The sequence below is a fragment of the Berghia stephanieae genome, chromosome 14, assembly GCF_034508935.2.
Source record: "Berghia stephanieae isolate SIO BIC M18660-M18661 chromosome 14, UCSD_Bste_1.3, whole genome shotgun sequence".
Lineage (NCBI taxonomy): Eukaryota > Metazoa > Mollusca > Gastropoda > Nudibranchia > Aeolidiidae > Berghia > Berghia stephanieae.
Window position 1 is genome coordinate 33289901 of NC_088373.1, and position 20000 is coordinate 33309900.

At 37.1% G+C, this 20000-nt stretch overlaps 1 protein-coding gene across 1 annotated transcript in view; it reads left to right on the forward strand.

Moving 5' to 3' along the window:
* The window catches only part of LOC144959449 (uncharacterized), a 65287-nt gene that overhangs the window by 26835 nt on the left and 18452 nt on the right, over nt 1-20000 (forward strand). Inside the window, exons 13-14 of the mRNA XM_078892041.1 lie at nt 12547-12888; nt 13414-13617. Of these exons, the coding sequence (XP_078748167.1) occupies nt 12547-12888; nt 13414-13617 (546 nt within the window). The remainder of the gene's footprint in view (nt 1-12546; nt 12889-13413; nt 13618-20000) is intronic.

Here is a 20000-nt window from a genome sequence, read left to right on the forward strand (position 1 = left end):
TTCACAATTATCTTATTAAATTTTATTTTATTAAGAACTGAATTCATCTCACTCCAGTTATATATCGGTAGGCTTAGATAAACTTTACCTTCTAATATTAGATCGTCTTTCCTTTTATAGCCTTCCCTCGAATTAATTTCTAATTAGTGAATACTTTTCGTTCGACATTCTGTCACGTAGCCACTTATTATAAAAGCTGATAGGTCTAACACTCTACACTCACTTTCTCTCCACAATCTATGCCGGACGGCCAGTCACTCTATTCCTATATATATATTGTAAGATTTTTATCTTTTGGGACTTTGTAGATATTATATCTACACCATTAAGACGCCGGAGCTTTTAACTTTGATTGTATAATCTTCAAGGATCAAACCCAAGCCCGCTGTACTACACTATAACCTCTTACCAATTGCCTGGAAGTGGAATTTTACGAGTCCAATCCTGTTATCAGAGGAATAGATCATCCAAGCCCATCAACTGCCTGGAAACGTAAACTTACGAACCTGAGATATTATCATAAGTTACGTAAAATATTCATATCTCTATTTGTAACTGCCACGATCACTGTTTATCTCTTTTAATTAAATTTCATCATTATTTTTATTTCATTGTAAACAAATCGTTAATTGTTTTTCATTTATAGTAACTAGTAAATTCTGGGGCCTCATTCTACATATATCTTTATGCATAGTCGAGTAGCTCTTTACTCACTTGAGACCATGACATTTTGGAGGGGACACATATAAAGAATTGAATTTATTTAGTTACTTATATCTATTTCATCTAACTTTAAAGTTTAAATTGTAAAACTCTTAATTGCCCCACTTGATCATATTTTAATTGAACTCCCTATTTACAGGATTAATTTTTTTTCTTTTTCATTTTTTCATTTAAATGGAATAGCAATTTATCCATTCATTCTTTCATTCAAATTGAATAGCATTTTATTGATTCATTCCTTCATTCATTTATTCATTTATAAATTATTCATTCATTCATTGTTCATTCATTTATTTATTCATTCATTCATTCATTCATCCATTCATCCATTCATCCGTTTATTCACTCATTTATCCAATCATTCATACATTTATTCCTCCCTTCATTCTTTCATTCATACATTATCCATTCATTCATTCATCTATTCACTCAGTTTTTCATTCATTCATTCATTCCTTGTCCACTTTGTTATTATATCACTCATTTCATTTTGTTGTTTGCCTCATTCATGAATTGTTTTCAATATGTTTACATTCCATAACGATTCATTCACCTGTCATCCAATCACTCAGTGTTGTGAACACATTTTGTAACTATTGTAAATCTTACGATATTTTATTGTTTTGTATTTCAGACATCACTGTTAAACACTCTTCAATGCCTAATTACAATTGTTGAACAACCATTGAACAAGAGAGAGGTCCCAGCCACGAACTGAGTTGGTAAATATATCCTTCATTATTCTCTTTTACATGAGTTGGGCATCACATAGTAACTATAGACATCGTGATTTGTTTTGCATAGTGATTTGTTTTAAATGCATTTTTGGCATATTACTGTTACCGAAAACCACTTATATATTATGTTCTGAAAAGTGAGTCTTTAAAAACTAAATAATAATAAAAGGAGTCTACTAGCCGTCGTGTTATATTTAGTGATAGATAACTTGGGATTATTTTGGCATCCTATTATTGTTATCACACTCTAGTACATTAGCGTCATTGCGAATAATTGTACACAAACTAACGACGAGTCACACACATTGGTGATGAATTTTTCGTAGTAACATAGTTTAGAGTACACGCGATTGACACATTGTTATTGACACAAGTCATAATAACTCCGCATTGTATTGACACATTGCTTTATAAGATATAACGATAAAAGGCATCAAATTCAACATACATAATAAGTTGAAATAAGAGAGAGAGATTTCTAAAAATAGAACAGTTCATTCCAGTAAGTGTAAATAAATAAAACAGTCAGTAACAGTATCCTGTCAATATAATATATATAAAATATCGTAACTAATTTATTACAACATGGAAGCATATAAAAGATACTTAAGTCTCGCAAAGGACTTAGAAATACCCCAGGAAAGAATATTTTCATGGTGCGAAGAGAAAGTAAAAGAAGAAAAAGAACATGAAGAAAGAATTCGTAGAGAAGAAAATGAAGAAAGAATTCGTAGAGAAGAAAAAGAACATGAAGAAAGAATACGTAGAGAAGAACGAGAAGAAAGAGTCCAAGAAAGGGAACTAAAAAGACAAATAGCTTTAGCAGAAGAAGAAACCAAAAGGACCCAAATGATGCTGGAAATTGAAAAAACAAAAACCGGTCATGAAAGAAAACATAATAATAGTGATGAATTTTTCGTGAAACTTCCACGCATGCCAACATACGATGAACGCTCAGACTGTCTAGAATCCTTCTTACACCGATTCGAAGTTCAGGCTAAAGGTTATCGTTGGCCAGAAAGCAAATGGGCCACAGCCTTGATTAACTGCTTATCTGGAGAACCGCTAAAAGTTTTCTATACCTTAACAACTGAAGATGCAGATGACTATGGAAAAATTAAAGACGCTCTACTAAAAAGATTTAGATTAACGGAAGATGGTTACCAGGAAAGGTTTCACACTGCAAAACCGGAAAGTGGAGAAGACTTTAATACATTCGTGAACCGAATTACTCAATTTCTAAATCGGTGGCTTGAGTTGGCAAACGTAAAACAAGACGACTTTGCAGGCCTTTACTATCTCACGCTGAAGAATCGAATCTATCAAGCTTGCAACCCAGATTTAGTCGCATTCTTTAAAGAGAGAAAGCCAGAAAACTTGGACAAATTAAAAATCTACGCAGAAAACTTTAACAGCGCACATCCATTGACACCCCTTAGCAGAACATTGAAGGAACCATACTACGCTGCCGCTGCTCAGAGTCCAGGTACACCTAAAGTTCAGTACTCAAATAGAACGAGCCGATCAATCACTCGGAACACGCAAGTGAAACAGGAGGATCATAGTAACAAACCATGGAACAAACAGTTCAATAGAGACCATAGCCGACCCTATCAAAACAAAACAAGAAATAGCACTGACAATAATACTGAGTATAAGAAAACCAACAAACCTATAATTAAATGTCAATATTGTGGAATGAAAGGCCACACAGCAGACAAATGTTACAAAATCGTGGGATATCCAAAAGAAACTGCAAATGCATCACTCCAAACAGGTGTAAACAATCAGACACGAGTAATGTCAGGAGAAAATATAAATGTGTATTGCGTGAAAGGTATGTCACTTTTAACACAAACTCACAAATCAGGATCGCTATTTTTTTGTGAAGGCAAAGCTAATGGAACTGATTGCAAAATATTGAGAGACACAGGATGCAGTACAGTAGGAATAAAAGCATCTTTGATCAATGACGAAGACAAAACTGGAAAAACGGTACAATGCATCACATTCAGTGGCACAGTCGAAACCTTTGAAACAGCTAACGTGTACATAGAAACCCCATACTATACAGGAATAGTGGAATGCTGTATACTTCCCAACCCCGTCGCTGATGTTATTGTTGGCAATATAAAAGGTCTTAAAGACAACCCAACAGATGTAAAAGAATGGTCATTAACCCAAGAAACAGCTTGTCTAGCAGAAACAAGAAAGATGACTAAGATAACAGAGAAGCCAATGACTATTTCTCTTGAACCACAACAATTTGACAGGAACACGTTCATTGAAGAACAGAAAAAGGACCCGACTTTAACTTCATATTTCAATATCGCAAACAAAGGGACGAAATCAAAAGTTGAATACATCATTGAAAAAGATATTCTGTTCAGGTTACATAGGAAAAGAAATAAAATAGCTAAACAACTGGTCACGCCGAGTATTTACAGAAACAAAATCCTTGGAATAGCGCACGATTCAATAACTTCTGGACATCTTGGGAGCTCTTCCACATTGAAGAGAATATCCGAGAATTTCACATGGCCTGGAATTACTAAAGACGTTCGAGAATATGTGAAATCTTGTGACACATGCCAAAGAAGAGTCGCAAAAGGCAGAATACCGAGATTGCCATTAGAGACAACCCCAGTTATTGAAAAAGTTTTTCAAAAAGTTGCAATTGACATTATAGGCCCTTTAACAAAATCAGATAGAAACCATACACATACTAACACTAGTCGATTACGCAACCAGGTGGCCAGAAGCGATAGCATTGAAATCAACTACATCGGATCACATAGCTGAAGCATTGATGACAATTTTTACTAGAATAGGCATACCAAATGAGATACTGTCGGACAATGGACCCCAATTTACATCACATGATGCATTATGATGCATGAAACCATGAAACTCATGGGAATCCAACACTCATTCACAACTCCCTACCACCCCCAAGCAAATGGTCTTTGTGAAAGATTTAATGGCACTCTAAAAATATGTTAAGAAAAGTGTCAGCAGAAAAACCAGATGATTGGGACAGATACTTACCAGCAATCCTATTTGCATATAGAGAAATACCCCAAGAATCTACAGGCTACTCCCCATTTGAGTTGATGTATGGACGATCACCTCGCGGCCCGATCAATATAGTAGCCGACATTTGTAAAGGGAATGAGGAGGACAATAACGAAATTATGTTTGCTTACGAATATGTAAGAAACCTGAAAGACAGAATAGAGGACACATGTAAGCTAGCACAGGAATCCGTCACTAAAAAAGCAGAGAAATACAAGGAATACTCCGATAGAAAAAGCAAGTCAAGAAAATTTGAGATTGGTGACAAAGTACTAATACTCTTACCCGATGACTCGAGTAAACTTTTAGCTACATGGAAAGGACCATTCAATGTATTAGCAGTACGATCTGGTGTTAATTACGAGATTCAAATTAACAACACAACAAAGACATTCCATGCAAACATGCTAAAAAAATATTTCGATAGAGACAGATTATCACAACCAATATTTAACCATGTTGAAGCTGCAAACGTAGGATTAATCATCGAAACTCACAGCGATGATGTTGAACTACAACACACCCCACAACACGGTAACTCTAAAAATAGTACAATTAATGACGTCACAATCAATCCTCAACTAAACGAATGTCAGAAACGAGAAATCAGGTCATTATTAGAAAAGTACCAGTCAGTCTTTACAGACGCACCCGGACATACAACATTAGTGGAACACGACATAAAGTTAACCACATCTACCCCTATCAACGTGAAAAACTATCCTATTCCATTTCACGCACGAGAACAAGTTGAAAAGGAAGTTAAGGATATGCTAGATACAGGAATAGTTAGATATTCTTCAAGCCCATACTCATCACCAATAGTAGTAGTGAAAAAGAAAGACGGATCGATAAGGCTATGTATCGACTTTCGCAAATTAAATGAAGCAACAGTATTTGATGCAGAACCAATACCAAATCAAGAGAATTTATTTGCTGCCTTATCTCAAGCAAAATACATGACAAAATGTGATCTTTCTAGAGGTTACTGGCAGATTCCACTGAAAGAATCATGTAAGAAATACACAGCATTTCAATCACCATTAGGATTGTTAGAATTTAACTATATGCCATTTGGATTATCGACAGCAGCATCGACATTCCAAAGAATGATGCGTATGTTATTAAAAGACATCCCGTCTACACTCTCATACTTCGACGACGCATGTATTTTCTCAAACTCATGGACTGATCACATGACAACCTTAGAATTAGTGCTTGAAGCATTAAAACGTAATTCTTTAACAACAAAACCGTCAAAAACAAGCGTTGCATTTTACGAAATTGATTTTCTCGGTCATACCGTTGGTCATGGGACACAGACACCCGAGACAGAAAAACAAACAAAAATCGCACAATTGCAACCACCTAAGACAAAAAAAGAAGTACGCAAAGTACTTGGGCTCCTAAATTTTTACAGGAAATACATTTACAACTTCGCGCACATCGCGACACCGCTAACAAATCTGACAAAGAATGGGTCACCGAACAAAATTGTTTGGACAGAAGCGTGTCAGAATAGCTTTAACCAATTAAAGGCATTACTCTGTTCAGAACCAATTCTTAAATTACCCGACATATCAAAAGAATTTGTTGTAAGAACTGACGCGTCTGATAAGGGCATCGCAGGTGTACTATTACAGGAACATGAGGGAACTCTAATGCCTTGCTTATATGCAAGCAGAAAATTATTGGACAGAGAATCACGATACTCTGTAATAGAGCGTGAAGGACTGGCCATCGTCTTTGCTTTAAAGACATTCAGCAGATATCTACTGCTAAAAGAGTTTGTGGTCGAAACGGACCATAAACCACTCACGTACATAAGAAATAACAAAATGAATAATAGTAGAGTACTAAGGTGGAGTCTATTTTTGCAAAATTACACTTTCAGTATCTCTCACATACCAGGCTGTGAAAATATTCACGCCGACCTACTTTCTCGATTAGTATAAACACGTGAGAAGGGTATAAGTTAACCTCTCATGCATACTGTTAGTTACCTCGAAAATTATGCCAAATCAGAACGCACAATTTCGATAATTTTATTTGTAAACATGATGACCCAACTTAATGTAACATTGAGTATTGTTTGGATATATATACCATACCCATTCATGATTTGGGAAATCTTCTCTTTATCTATTATTGTTATGAATTTTCACTCATTTATGATTAATAATTGAAATGTCAATATTCCATTTACATTTTCATTCATTTCATTCAGTAAATTACCTTCATATCATCGACTTAAATCATGCTTCATTACCATCACTATTGTTTATCACAATGATTTGTAATCACATTGCCATCATGTCGTTCATCACAATGATTTGTAATCACAATCTTTCATTGTTATTGTCGCCCATTCATATACCTACGTTAATATAAACATTTCCATGTCTAGTTAATAAATAATTTAATTGTAGCACAAATCATAACAATGGATTAATGCTAGAGTATCATGATAGTAAATTTACTTCCGTTTGTAAAATCTATCTTTCCCATAATGGTTAAAGAGTATATTTTAAACGTGGGTGGGGGGTGTCACAGTAAAGATTGTTCACAATTATCTTATTAAATTTTATTTTATTAAGAACTGAATTCATCTCACTCCAGTTATATATCGGTAGGCTTAGATAAACTTTACCTTCTAATATTAGATCGTCTTTCCTTTTATAGCCTTCCCTCGAATTAATTTCTAATTAGTGAATACTTTTCGTTCGACATTCTGTCACGTAGCCACTTATTATAAAAGCTGATAGGTCTAACACTCTACACTCACTTTCTCTCCACAATCTATGCCGGACGGCCAGTCACTCTATTCCTATATATATATTGTAAGATTTTTATCTTTTGGGACTTTGTAGATATTATATCTACACCATTAAGACGCCGGAGCTTTTAACTTTGATTGTATAATCTTCAAGGATCAAACCCAAGCCCGCTGTACTACACTATAACCTCTTACCAATTGCCTGGAAGTGGAATTTTACGAGTCCAATCCTGTTATCAGAGCAATAGATCATCCAAGCCCATCAACTGCCTGGAAACGTAAACTTACGAACCTGAGATATTATCATAAGTTACGTAAAATATTCATATCTCTATTTGTAACTGCCACGATCACTGTTTATCTCTTTTAATTAAATTTCATCATTATTTTTATTTCATTGTAAACAAATCGTTAATTGTTTTTCATTTATAGTAACTAGTAAATTCTGGGGCCTCATTCTACATATATCTTTATGCATAGTCGAGTAGCTCTTTACTCACTTGAGACCATGACACCCACAAAAAACTTAACATCAAGTGGAATGGCCAGACATTAGAGTACAACTACCACCCAGTGTACCTCGGAGTGACGCTTGATCGAACTCTGTCCTTCAGAGAACACGTGAGAAAGACCAAGGCAAAAGTGTCCACGCGTAATGCCCTCCTTGGAAAGCTGGCAAACATGAACTGGGGAACTGACCCTAAAACTCTAAGGACCACAGCATTGGCCCTCAGCTACTCAACTGCGGAGTACTGCTCAGCTGTATGGGCCCGATCATGCCATGCCTCCAAGCTAGACCCCGAGCTCAACAACGCCTGCCGGATCATAACGGGCCAGCTGAGAGCAACACCATTACCACTGGTCTACCGTGCAGCAGGAATAGCCCCACCACACATCCGGAGGGAAACCCATGCCCAAATACAAAAATACAAACAGGAAATGGACCAGAGACACCCCCTTCATGACCACAATTGCCCCAAAAGCAGGCTCAAATCAAGAAAAAGCTTCCTCACAGTAGAGAGCCTTCACCCAGACCACTCAGCATTCTTCCGCCTGGACAAATGGGTAGAATGGGACAAGACAGCAAACGATGCCCTCCAGCCCCCAACAGAAAAGCTCCCAGCAGGCACAGACCTCAAGAGAAAAGAATGGGTGGCGTTGAACAGAGCTAGAGCAAAGGTGGGAAACACCGCCACCAACCTCTTTAAATGGAAAATCTCACCGGGCACTGAATGCCCATGCGGTCACCCCAGACAGACCATGGACCACATCCTGTCCGAATGCTCGCTGGGACCTCACTGCACCAATGCTGACCTGAGGGAATGCAACCAGACTGCCCGGGACTGGCTGACTCACTGGCGCGACAAGATATGATGATGATTCAAAATATTTAATTTTTCTCGTATGTGGAGTGTGCATATGATCGTTAACACAGTTGTCTCTGTTGGAAATATAATTTAACATGGCCTAACAGTCGACATGAATCTTCCTTCAACCAATGTAACACGCCCTATCGGCTGACATTCATCGTGCACTCTCATTGCTATTGGGATTTTTAAATGTTGTTCCCTCGTTTTCGTTGTTTGGACTTTTATATTAACTTGTTTTTGACTGTTCACATACAAAAAATTTAGACCAGCCCAGCGATCAAAATAGAAATACTACAGGGACAAATACAAAAAAACACTATAACGGTTATTAACATGAACTGCTGTAGTTTAATTAGCGTAAATGAAAAGTTTAAACCGTAACAACTAATACAAATCCACTGTACCAGTATTCTCAATGCCACAGACACACACTTAAACAAGGATTTTGACAGCAATTACATATTTAATGACAACTACCTTGACCCAACACCTTACCAGTTGAACAGTGCACTAGGCAAATGAGGCGGTCTAAAAGGCTCCATACACGCGCGGTTTTGATCCTGGTTCGTATCCCGATCAGGCAAACCGGGGTGAAAACGCAATGTGTGTGGCCAAATACCTGGCCGATAAACGGTCCATCGCTCGCAAAGCCCGCCTTGCTAAATATTTTTCGAGGCGATCGGCGATCGGGGGCGTGGCAGTATAAACAATTGGACAATTTTTTTTCGGATTTTCGCTGTTTTGACGTCAGATTCGTGATCAGCGTCGAATTTACAATAGGTTTGATACCAAGAACTATGTTTTTACTCCAAAAATTGATGAAATTAGAAATAAATTTTAATTAATATTGAAGCTATGTGGCCGACAGAACAGTGCTCCTCCCTGTTTTGTGATGCACCAAGTGGTATGACTCTCGCTTTCGGATCGGAAGATTCGGGTTTCGAGACCCGCTCTGAGTGGCGCAGAGTTGAGTCCTTGGAAAAGGCTCTTTACTCCCATTCTCTCACCGTACTCAGGTGTAAAACATGGCCGTTCGTTGTCTTTGTTGAGAACAAATGTCACATCGCCTAACAGGCGTCATGTCTCGTCTTTCAAGTTTAATATTGCTGTTGCCTTGGGACCCCTTGTAAAGCGCTTTGAGCACGTGGATATTGCGCCAAATAAATGCTGTGTTATTATTTTTTTTTAAATAATATTTTTATAAATGTTGCGCCAGGAAGAGGTAGATGGCAAAAGTTTCGTTCTTGATCATCGTAAAATTTATAAAGGATTTCATACAAAATAAAAAATAGTTTTCATAATTTTCAATGTGGTGATATAATAATATGCCAGTTCTTTTTTTTTTTTTTTTCCTCACCCGTTGACGCGACATGACGGTCGACCTTGACACAGACATTTGGGATTGGCAGATGCCAAAAAGCCTTGACTACGGGATGACAGGGGTGGGCATTGTAACCTTGAATTATAATCTACAAACAAAGCCCCCCCCCCCCCCAAAAAAAAAAAAAAATTACTTCAAAAAAAAAAAAAGAGCTGTGTGCGTGTGTGTGGTGGGGGTGGGGGGAGGGGGGGGGCTGCGAATGCAAGTAGTCCCGAGGAGTACCCGTTTAACCTGCCACGGGAGCACTGTCGATTTGTTTTACAAATAATAATAATAATAATAATATATAATAATAATAATAATAATAATAATAATAATAATAATAATAATGATGATAATAATAATAATAATAATAATAATAATAATAATAATAATAATAATAATAATATAATAATAATAATAATAATAATAATAATAATAATAATAATAATAATAATAATAAATCTTTATTGTCCACAAAATGGAAAAATGTCCGTGGTCTACATCGCTTTTAAACTTAAATCGGATTGCAAATGTATTGATGTTATGCGTATTGGAAAAATACTCACATCTCCATCGGGGTATAGATAGAATGAAGATGACGTCACACATGCCTTTGTTATTGTTTTTTGCCATCCGCGTTTGTGAGTTGTTCTCACTGAACTGTATTAACCAGACTATACAAGTTCATGGTTACACAGAGTTTTGTGTGTTGGTCCGTTATACTTCCGGATGGCAATGTTGTGAACTCCTTGGCCAAGCGCATTCTATCTATAACATATTAACACACAGAATTGCAAACTCGAATAGTCTGATTGATATAACTTAGTGATAAGTTAATTATAAAAATGGCTGTCTAAAAGCAATAACAACGGGTTGACTAACGTCAAATTCATTCCTTCAATTGATGCTCTGTGTAAAATTAAAATACTCACAAAGTCCGCCAGCCAGAAATATCACTCCAGCCCAAAAATCTACATGGAACCTTGAACTTTATAGTCTGATATATTTTAATGAGAACTAATCATAAAAATGGGTGTCTAAAAACAATAACAATGAGATGAGTGACGTCAATTTGGTTCCTTCTATAAATATCCAAGAACTTAACTCACTCCATCCGCTCTCTCCTTCTTCAATACATATGAATCTATTCTCTCATCACTTTTTTGTGCGGCTATGCATGTGGTCTTGTGAAATGACACTCGCATTTGGATCGGACGGTACTGGATTCGAGTCCCGCTCTGAGTGGCGCATAATTGAGTCCTTGGAAAAGGCTCTTTACTCGCATTCTCTCACCTTGTTCACTGTTAAAATGAGTACTTCGCTGTTTACAGCGTCGTCTCTGTCGGGAAACAATTGCAATATCGCTTAGCAGTCATGTCTCGTCTAACATGTTTTTATGTTGGCCAAAGACCCTTATAAAGTGATTTGAGCACCTTTATTGAATATAGCGGTACATATAGCGCAAGTAAATTTTTCTCTCTTTCTCTCTCTCTCTCTCTCTCTCTCTCTCTCTCTCTCTCTCTCTCTCTCTCTCTTATAGCTATTGCTACATATGATGCGAATATCTTGGACGGTTATTGATGCTATGAGTTTAGGTAAAATGCTCACAACATCCACCAGTCGGAAATAACGTACCGTCACACAAAACTACGAGTAACCTTGAACGTTAAAAGTCTGATTGATATAATTTAGTGAGAACTAATTACCAAAATGACTGCCTTAATACAATAACAAAGAGTGGAATGATGTCAATTTCGTTCCTTCAACAGTCTAATTGATATAATTTAGTGAGAAGTAATCACTATTGTGCGCAAGACGAAAGATAGTATAACAGACAGTAACTGGGATCGTAGCCTCACTATTAATTAAAATTTATTTCTAATTTCACCAATTTTTGGAGTAAACACACAGTTCTTCGTATCAAACCTATTGTAAATTTGACGCTGATCACGAATCCGACGTGAAAACAGCAAAAATCCGAAAAAAAAATGTCCACTTTTTTATACTGCCACGCCCCCGATCGCCGATCGCCTCAAAAAAATATCTACCCGTATGTGGGCAAAAATCATCTGCGATAAACGCAGGGATCGGGTCACAGCGATAGGTCATCCGTACCCCGATCAGCGGATGGCAGCGTCTATGGGGGGCTTAATAGCGGTGAAAACAATCTATTATCAGACGCGAGAAATGCAAACACTGACTGCGACATTGCTCGGGTGTGTAATGAGTACATGACCGTCAGTTGCATTTTTCTGTTGTAAATGAAATGTAAAATCGCCATATAAGAATCATGTATGTCCTATGTGTTACGTGTTGATGTTAGATAGGGTCCGTTTATAAAGACATTTGAGAACGTTTATTGAATATTGCATCTTGATAAATGTCATGTATGGCGAATCAAAGACAAAAATGGGACTTTCGATCTTATAACACTGATAAAATTATTAATAAATTTGATTTATTATCCACAATATGATTTCCATTGCTTAATATTCTGCTCAGATGGTCCCACTAAGGTGTCTATTGGCGTGTTGAAAACGCCAAAGATTCACAATATCAAAGAGAGTCAAAATCCCTCCAAACTGCACTTCTTCTGTGACATCCCGGCTGACGTTGCTCCATCCGTGAATGTCAGTGTGATTGGGACAAATAGTACAAGAGATGATTTCATAATTGTGGATAAGCCTGATGAAATCATGACAATGTCGAACAATTCAAGATGGACGTTTAGTTTACAAGCACCAGTCAACAACGAAGGGAAACCACAACTCGGCTTTAATGTGACTTGTAAAGCTGAAAATAGTGTCAAATCAAGTATTTTTGTGGAAGACAAGATTACTCTTCGTAAGTATAGGAACAATTAAGCAGCTGAAGCTTTTTTTCTAATATTCTGTCCACAGGGATACATGTTCTTACGAGAAAAATACTATTTTAAGATTATGTCATTAAAAAAATTACAAGGTTTGAATACAATATGTTAATTTTGATAATTGATGAGAATAGTATGGTTTATTTTTTTTTTTTTTTTTTACAATATGTCACTTGACATTGGTTATCAAGCATATCCTTGACGATTTCTCATCTCAATGTATTTGTCCTCTACTCAATTACAGGTCTGATAATAATAATAATAATAATAATAATAATAATAATAATAATAATAATAATAATAATAATAATAATAATAATAATAATAATAATAATAATAATAATAATAATAATAATAATAATAATAATAATAATAATAATAATAATAGTAGATATTCATCTGTAGTCAGACCTTCAACAATTATATACCGATGATTAAAAAGAAAAAAAGAAAAACGCATTGAGGGGATACTCTTTTTTTTATAATGTTATTTATTCCAGAGATGCCAATCGTGAAACTCGCCGGCTGCCCCACGAATATTGGAGGTTCAATACACCAAGTTGAGTTGTCCAAGTATTCTACGAATTGTACTTGTCAGTTGTCGATAGCGGGATTACCACAGGGTAGCGTCAAATGGGTTGACAGTGACCGTGTTTCTGTGACTTCGGGAGATCTGGCAGCTACTCACACTTTTTCTTCCGATGGTAAGATTGTTTTATTATCGTACAAGTGACTTTTTGTTTCGAACTGGTGTTATGTCGAGATGTAACAGTTCCCAATGGGTGGGGTCTTCTGACATCCAGTGATGAGCAGGAGTTCACTGGCTGTGTCTTCTATCCTACTTTATATAATATGTTTTCCAAGTTGCTTTGGTGGTAGAATGGGATTTGTGATAAGTTGGTTTGTCCTGCCTCTGGCCGGAGTCCTTGACTAGGAGGGAAACAGTACATATGCATATTCATAGTTTTAAGGTTATGACATTTTTCCCATCAAAAATCACCGATTTGTAAATGATTGAGTGTATCTGTGGTTGTGCCTGGATACAACTTTTAGAGATCTCAATTTCACTGAAGATAAACTCTTTGTAATCTCTTCCCTATTTCCTCAATTCCTCAATAGTTTAATTTTTCTCGCTTGTTTTCAACTCTAAATCTACGCATTACTGATGAAGTCATCATCGCTAGAATCAAGAAAGCGCGTTAAGTATTTACAATATTGTGACCAATATGGGATGCTTCCAGCTTATCCAAAAAAACAACATGTTTATCACGTATGTTAATTCAGTTGTACTCTATGGTTCAGAGACTTGGCGAACAACCTTGACCACATCAGCCAATATTGAAACTTTTGTCAATCGCTGTCTTCGACAAATACTCAGGTTGAAATGGTTTGACAAAGTGCCAAATGCGGACCGTTGGACAAGAACAAACCAAGAGCAGATTGACGTCCAGGTTAGACACAGAAAGTGGCGATGGGTTGGCCATACCCTGCGGAAAGAGCTCTGTAATATAACCAAGCAGGCTCTCGAATGGAACCAACAGGACAAGAGAAAACGGGGTCGTCCTATACAGACTTGAAGGAGAAGCTTTTAAAAAGATTTGCGCGTCTCCAATATTACCTGGAGCGAGGCAAAGGTCTGTGCCAAGGAAAGAAGAAGATGGGAGAGTGCTATTTAGGCCATATGCACCGGCAGGAGCACAGAGGCATACGTCAAGTACGTCAAGTAAATAGAATGAATAAAATGTTGGGTATTGGTGGCTTGGGGGATAAAAACAAACAATCAAAAAGTATCAAAATATCGTAATGTGATGAATGGGAACGTTTACTAAAAGTAATAGGTTGTAATAGTTCATTCGACCCTTTTGTAAATAACGTTCGTCATATTCACGACTGATCACGACTTGTGATGATTATGCTAATAGAATTTCTAAAACGGGTAGCAGATGCCACTCTAATGGATTTCAGCAAATAATAAATGAAGTACACCACCAAAGACTCTTTAACCAGCGGGTGATTGCCTTCTTTATAAGAATTAAAATATCATAATATTGCAATATACTTTAAGAACACGTGGGCTGACTAAAATCACAGAGAAAGAATGGAACATGTAATTCCCCCGAATACTTGCGAATTAATTCGTATATAACGAACATAATGAAAATAATAAATTCAGAATGTTATATGCATGAAGAAAAAATTGAGAAAACATAATAATCAGATTATCTTTGTTTTATTCTTAAATGCAAAATGCCTTGGTAGCACTGCCCTAACCAACAGAAGGACAGTGTCTCTCAAAAAATCATAAAATCACTTTTTTTACTAAATCGAATCTCTGGGACAGAGGAATGCTAACAAAGTTGTCAGAATGATCATAACTCAAATATTTTTGAAATTAGAGGCAATTAAAAATTTGCTTGAAACAGTATCCTGTTTCAACCCCATCGTTAACCAACAAAAGGACAGTATCTCCGACGGCCGTATTCCGCCCCGTAAATATCGACGGTGTCCGTGAGCATGCGGTGGCGTCAACGAGTGGCGTGACGAAGATGCCGCCGTATGGCGAGCAATATCATGCGAAACTGTTGGTGACGATTTGATTGGTTGACGCATAAGTCGCCAACGCCAATGACGTCATCCGTAACATGACATCATAGAGGAGCACTGTAACTTTCTATCGCGTTGTTGTTTACATGAGAGAGAGAGAGATAGAGAGAGTGAAAGAGAGAGAGAGAGAGAAACACACACACACAGAGAGAGAGAGAGAGAGAGAGAGAGAGAGAGAGAAAGTCAGTAACAAACAGAGAGCGTGAGAGATGGATGCAGAGAGATATATTTTTAAAAATAAATCAATTAATAAATAAGAGAGAGAGAGAGAGAGAGAGAGAGAGAGAGAGAGAGAGAGAGAGAGAGAGAGAGAGAGAAGAGAGAGAGGGAGGGAGAGAGAGAGAAAGAGAGAGAGGGAGAGAGAGAGAGAGAGAGAGAGAGAGAGAGAGAGCGTTTTAACGTGTATTCATTGGGAATGGGAGGGAGGGTGGGGTCTTTTGAGACAATAAACAATGTGAGTGAACCTAGGACTTCATAATAATATATAGATGTCATTGGAGTGATCCCAAAGAAAAAAGGGAGGAGAGATTAATAGCTGACATTGACCACAATGTGTTGCGATAACGAGTGGCAGGTCCTAAATAACTCGACGTTGCAGCTCAAACAAGAAGATTCAATTATATGATTTCATGTAAGTCATTACAAATTAAGCCCCACCCGCTCCTCTTCAAGCTGTCATCTGACTCAAAATGGAAACAATGCAACAAATGATTTGGCCAGTCCCATTTTTAAAAATTGCAATCTCATTGGTCAATATGTTTCCCATTGATTGACTTTGACTTCTTTTGAAACAAAGGGCTTTCTTATACTATCCCTACCTATTCTTTGCTCCACCCCCTCCCTCCTTTTCCCCCTTTTTTATCTACCAGTCTCGCTGGCTCTCTTTGTCTCCCCCGTGTTTCTTTCACACATACAAACACACACATAAACACACACACACACGCACACATATTTATATCTTACTCCCTTAGTCTAACCGCATACTGTCTATAGAATCGAACGCATGACCTTCACATCCGATAGCAGTCGTGACATACCACAACGCTTGTGTTTGACCCAGCGACATCTAAGTTTGACCTCGTCCGTTGGTTGTTAAAAGTGGAAATACCTGCTTTTAACAACAGTTTGGATTGCAGTTCTTATATCTTTGACTAAAATATGCGCCCGTGATTAAAGACTAAATTGCTGCAGACACTGAGTTCAAAATCAATCTAATCTATGACATAAGTTGAAATATTCACGTATTACTTTCCACAAGATCAACATATCAAGCTAGCTATTTAGTGGCTGGTTGGTGGGCAAAGGGGCTTTATAAACAAGTAATAAAAATGAAAAACAAAACAGAAAGCAAAACCATTAAAAAACTTTATACAACTGGCAATAAAAAACGGATCCCCTTGCTTGTTGGTCGGATGCTCAACCAAACGACTAACTTAAGTATACTTATTTTTCATTCATTTCAACTAATTAGTGTGTGTGTGTGTGTGTGTGTGTGTGCGTTTGTGTGTGTGTGTGCGTTTGTGTGTGTGTATGGGTGTCGGTGTGACTGTCTGTCCAGGCTTTTTTTTTGTTTAGTTGTTTTTTGGGGATTTTTGTGTTTTTCTTTTTCATCGTCTTCATATCTCTCACTTTCCACACATCCTTCTATTTTTTGTCCAAACTTTTGGAGAAGGTAGTACTGACACAAATATTATCTCCGAACTTAAGAACAACAGTTCAGTCAGCCTACAAACAGCAACACAGAACTGAAACGGCGCTTCTTAAAATCTTTTGTTATATAATGCGAATGCTAACAATATCAATTTATTATGCCTTTAAGATCTTTCGCTGCCTTTGACACCATTGACCATTACATTATGTTAAGAAGACTAGAAAATACGTAGGCGTAAAAGGAATTGCCCTTAAAACGGTTTACATCATACAAAAATGTATTTACAGGATCGATGGCAGACTGTCGTGGTGAATGGTATTCAGTCAGAACAAGTTTTACTATACTTTGGAGTGCGTTCTTGGCCCTGTCCTTTTTCTGTATATAAGCACCCCCTTTCTAGTGTGATATCCAGATTCAATCTGAGTTATAATTTTAATGCTGGTGATACGCAAATTTATGATTCAGTACCCCTAAGTGATTTACAATTCTTAATACAACGAATTTCGAGCTGTTTTAATGAGATTAAATCTTGAATGCACCATAACAAGTTAAAATTAAACGATAGTAAATGATAGTAAAACTGAGATTTTAAAGTGTGGAAGGCAAATAATTCACCTATTTCTCTCGGAAATAGCACAATAGAATTTTCAAATAAAGCAAAAAACCTTACGTCATCATTGATAAACATCTTTCCATAACAAGCTGCTACGTGAATAACACCATACAATCTATGTACATAGAAATGAATAAAATAAGCAAAAATCGTAATCTAATATAGCAGAACTTTTAATTAATTCCCTTGTTTTATCTAAATTGTACTATTGTAACTCCCTGTGGGCGAAATTAGCTAAAGACAAAATAATTTTTCTGTTCATCTTATTAGCTCATAATCTAGGCACCTTTTAAATTTAGTAAGAATGGTGTCGCCTATTTCATTCAGTATAAATGTACCAACATATTTCGTTCCATTTCATGCTTTTCGTTTCCTATGACAATGAAGATATTGATTTTAAAACAAAAAGGATGTGTGTGTATGTGTTGGAGGCGGGGGGGGGGGGGCATACCCTATTTTCCAGCTATTCTTAGGTTTAATTCACTATCACTCACTCCTCACCCCATATCGTTGTACAATGACAAAACCCTGATACACAATTAAAGTCTAATTTACAGGATAGCCAAAATCATCAATAAGCGTAAATTAAAGCTAATATGCTTAATAAAAATAGACTGATCTTGAAAAAGGAGTCAGGGTCTAAAAGATTGAGGAATAGTCTAATGTAGTAATATTATATCAGAGTCACGCCTACAAACTTGACGGAGATAATTTATTCATTCCCCCCCCTCACGCCAGGTCAAACACACTTAGCCTTGCCTCTCACTCGTCCGTGATGGCGAGTGCTCGCCCTCGCTGACGTGAAACGTTTGTCGATCGAGTTATTCGTATTTTTCTATATTCTTAACTTAGATACTGTTCTTTTGGTGAATACGGACGAGGCACTTTGCATTGCGGTTAACCAGGGTGAACAGTATGTGAGACGGCCGTATAAGATACTGTCCTTTTGTTGGTTTCAGGTAGAGTTATTTGCTTGGCTTTAACCAAGAAACAGTATCTCAAAATATTACGCAACATATTACGTCAATAAAATCGCCGACTAAGAGAAAAGCGCAATTTATCATCAGCTATTATTTAATGTTAGAAGACTTCCACTATGTAATAGAATTAAAGAGTTATGAATGAAAAAACTAAATGTGTCGATTGCGGCAAAACTGGCTGGACCTGGGTCAGCCCAGATACTGTCCTTTTGTTGGTTAGGGCAGAATTGTGCACGTGGCGCTCTATACAGAGAGAAAATTATAAATTGATTACGGGCGAAGGTGGGGGAGGGGGGAGGGGGGGGGGTTGACCCACAAACGATCGAGGTGTTGGGCTTCGGGTAGACCATGATACGAAATCAAAGAGAAAAGGCCGCTGGTACTTGGATGGTGGAAATGGTTGGGGGGGGGGGAGGGGGTAGTGACAATCAGCATGGGATGTATATATTAACATTAATAATATAGGCAATAGATGACATGGGCTGTGTATTGTTTGTATATGTTTGTGTGTGTGTTTGTGTGTGTGTGTGCGCGCGCGTGTGTGTGAAAGAGATTACACAAAAATACCTTTCTCGGGAGCTTCCAAATGATTACGTATACGATAAATTTGAAAACCACATTGTTGAATCAGCTTGCAAAAAGGAGAACATTTATCTTTGTTTCACAAAAATAGGTTTAGAAATAAAAAAAATTTCTTGTAGATTGATTTTGAAAAAAAATATTGCTCATTTTTTTAAAATTTAATGATAGTTTCTTTATTTTCCGGTCCGTTTTCTTGATTTATATCTCATTTTTCAATTCTCAATGCGACGAGCACACGGATGTATCTCGTGTGATTCAAAAGCGTTGTTTGTTTTTTTAATATATATATACTGAGAGTCCTCACTAATTAATTCCTGAGCGTTGAGATGGTGACGCAACTATTACATACAAGACCTTGCAGTCGAGTCGGCAGGGCTTTTGGGTTACACAACCACTATTTACCCATCGGTCAGCGGTACTCTTTGATGTATACAACACTCACCGCCTTTACGCAAAGCCGCCTGCCCATAAATCAAGAGATGGTCTCCTAACTGTTCACAAGCGAACTGTCAAACGAGCAATCGATGATTGGATAAGAATCTCATGATCTCATATAATAAGGTAAGTTTTGGAGAGGTGATATCCCCCCACCCGTCATCGGACAGAACTTTCATTGCGTTATATCATATAAGCTCCACCTCCTCTTTCTATTCCGGA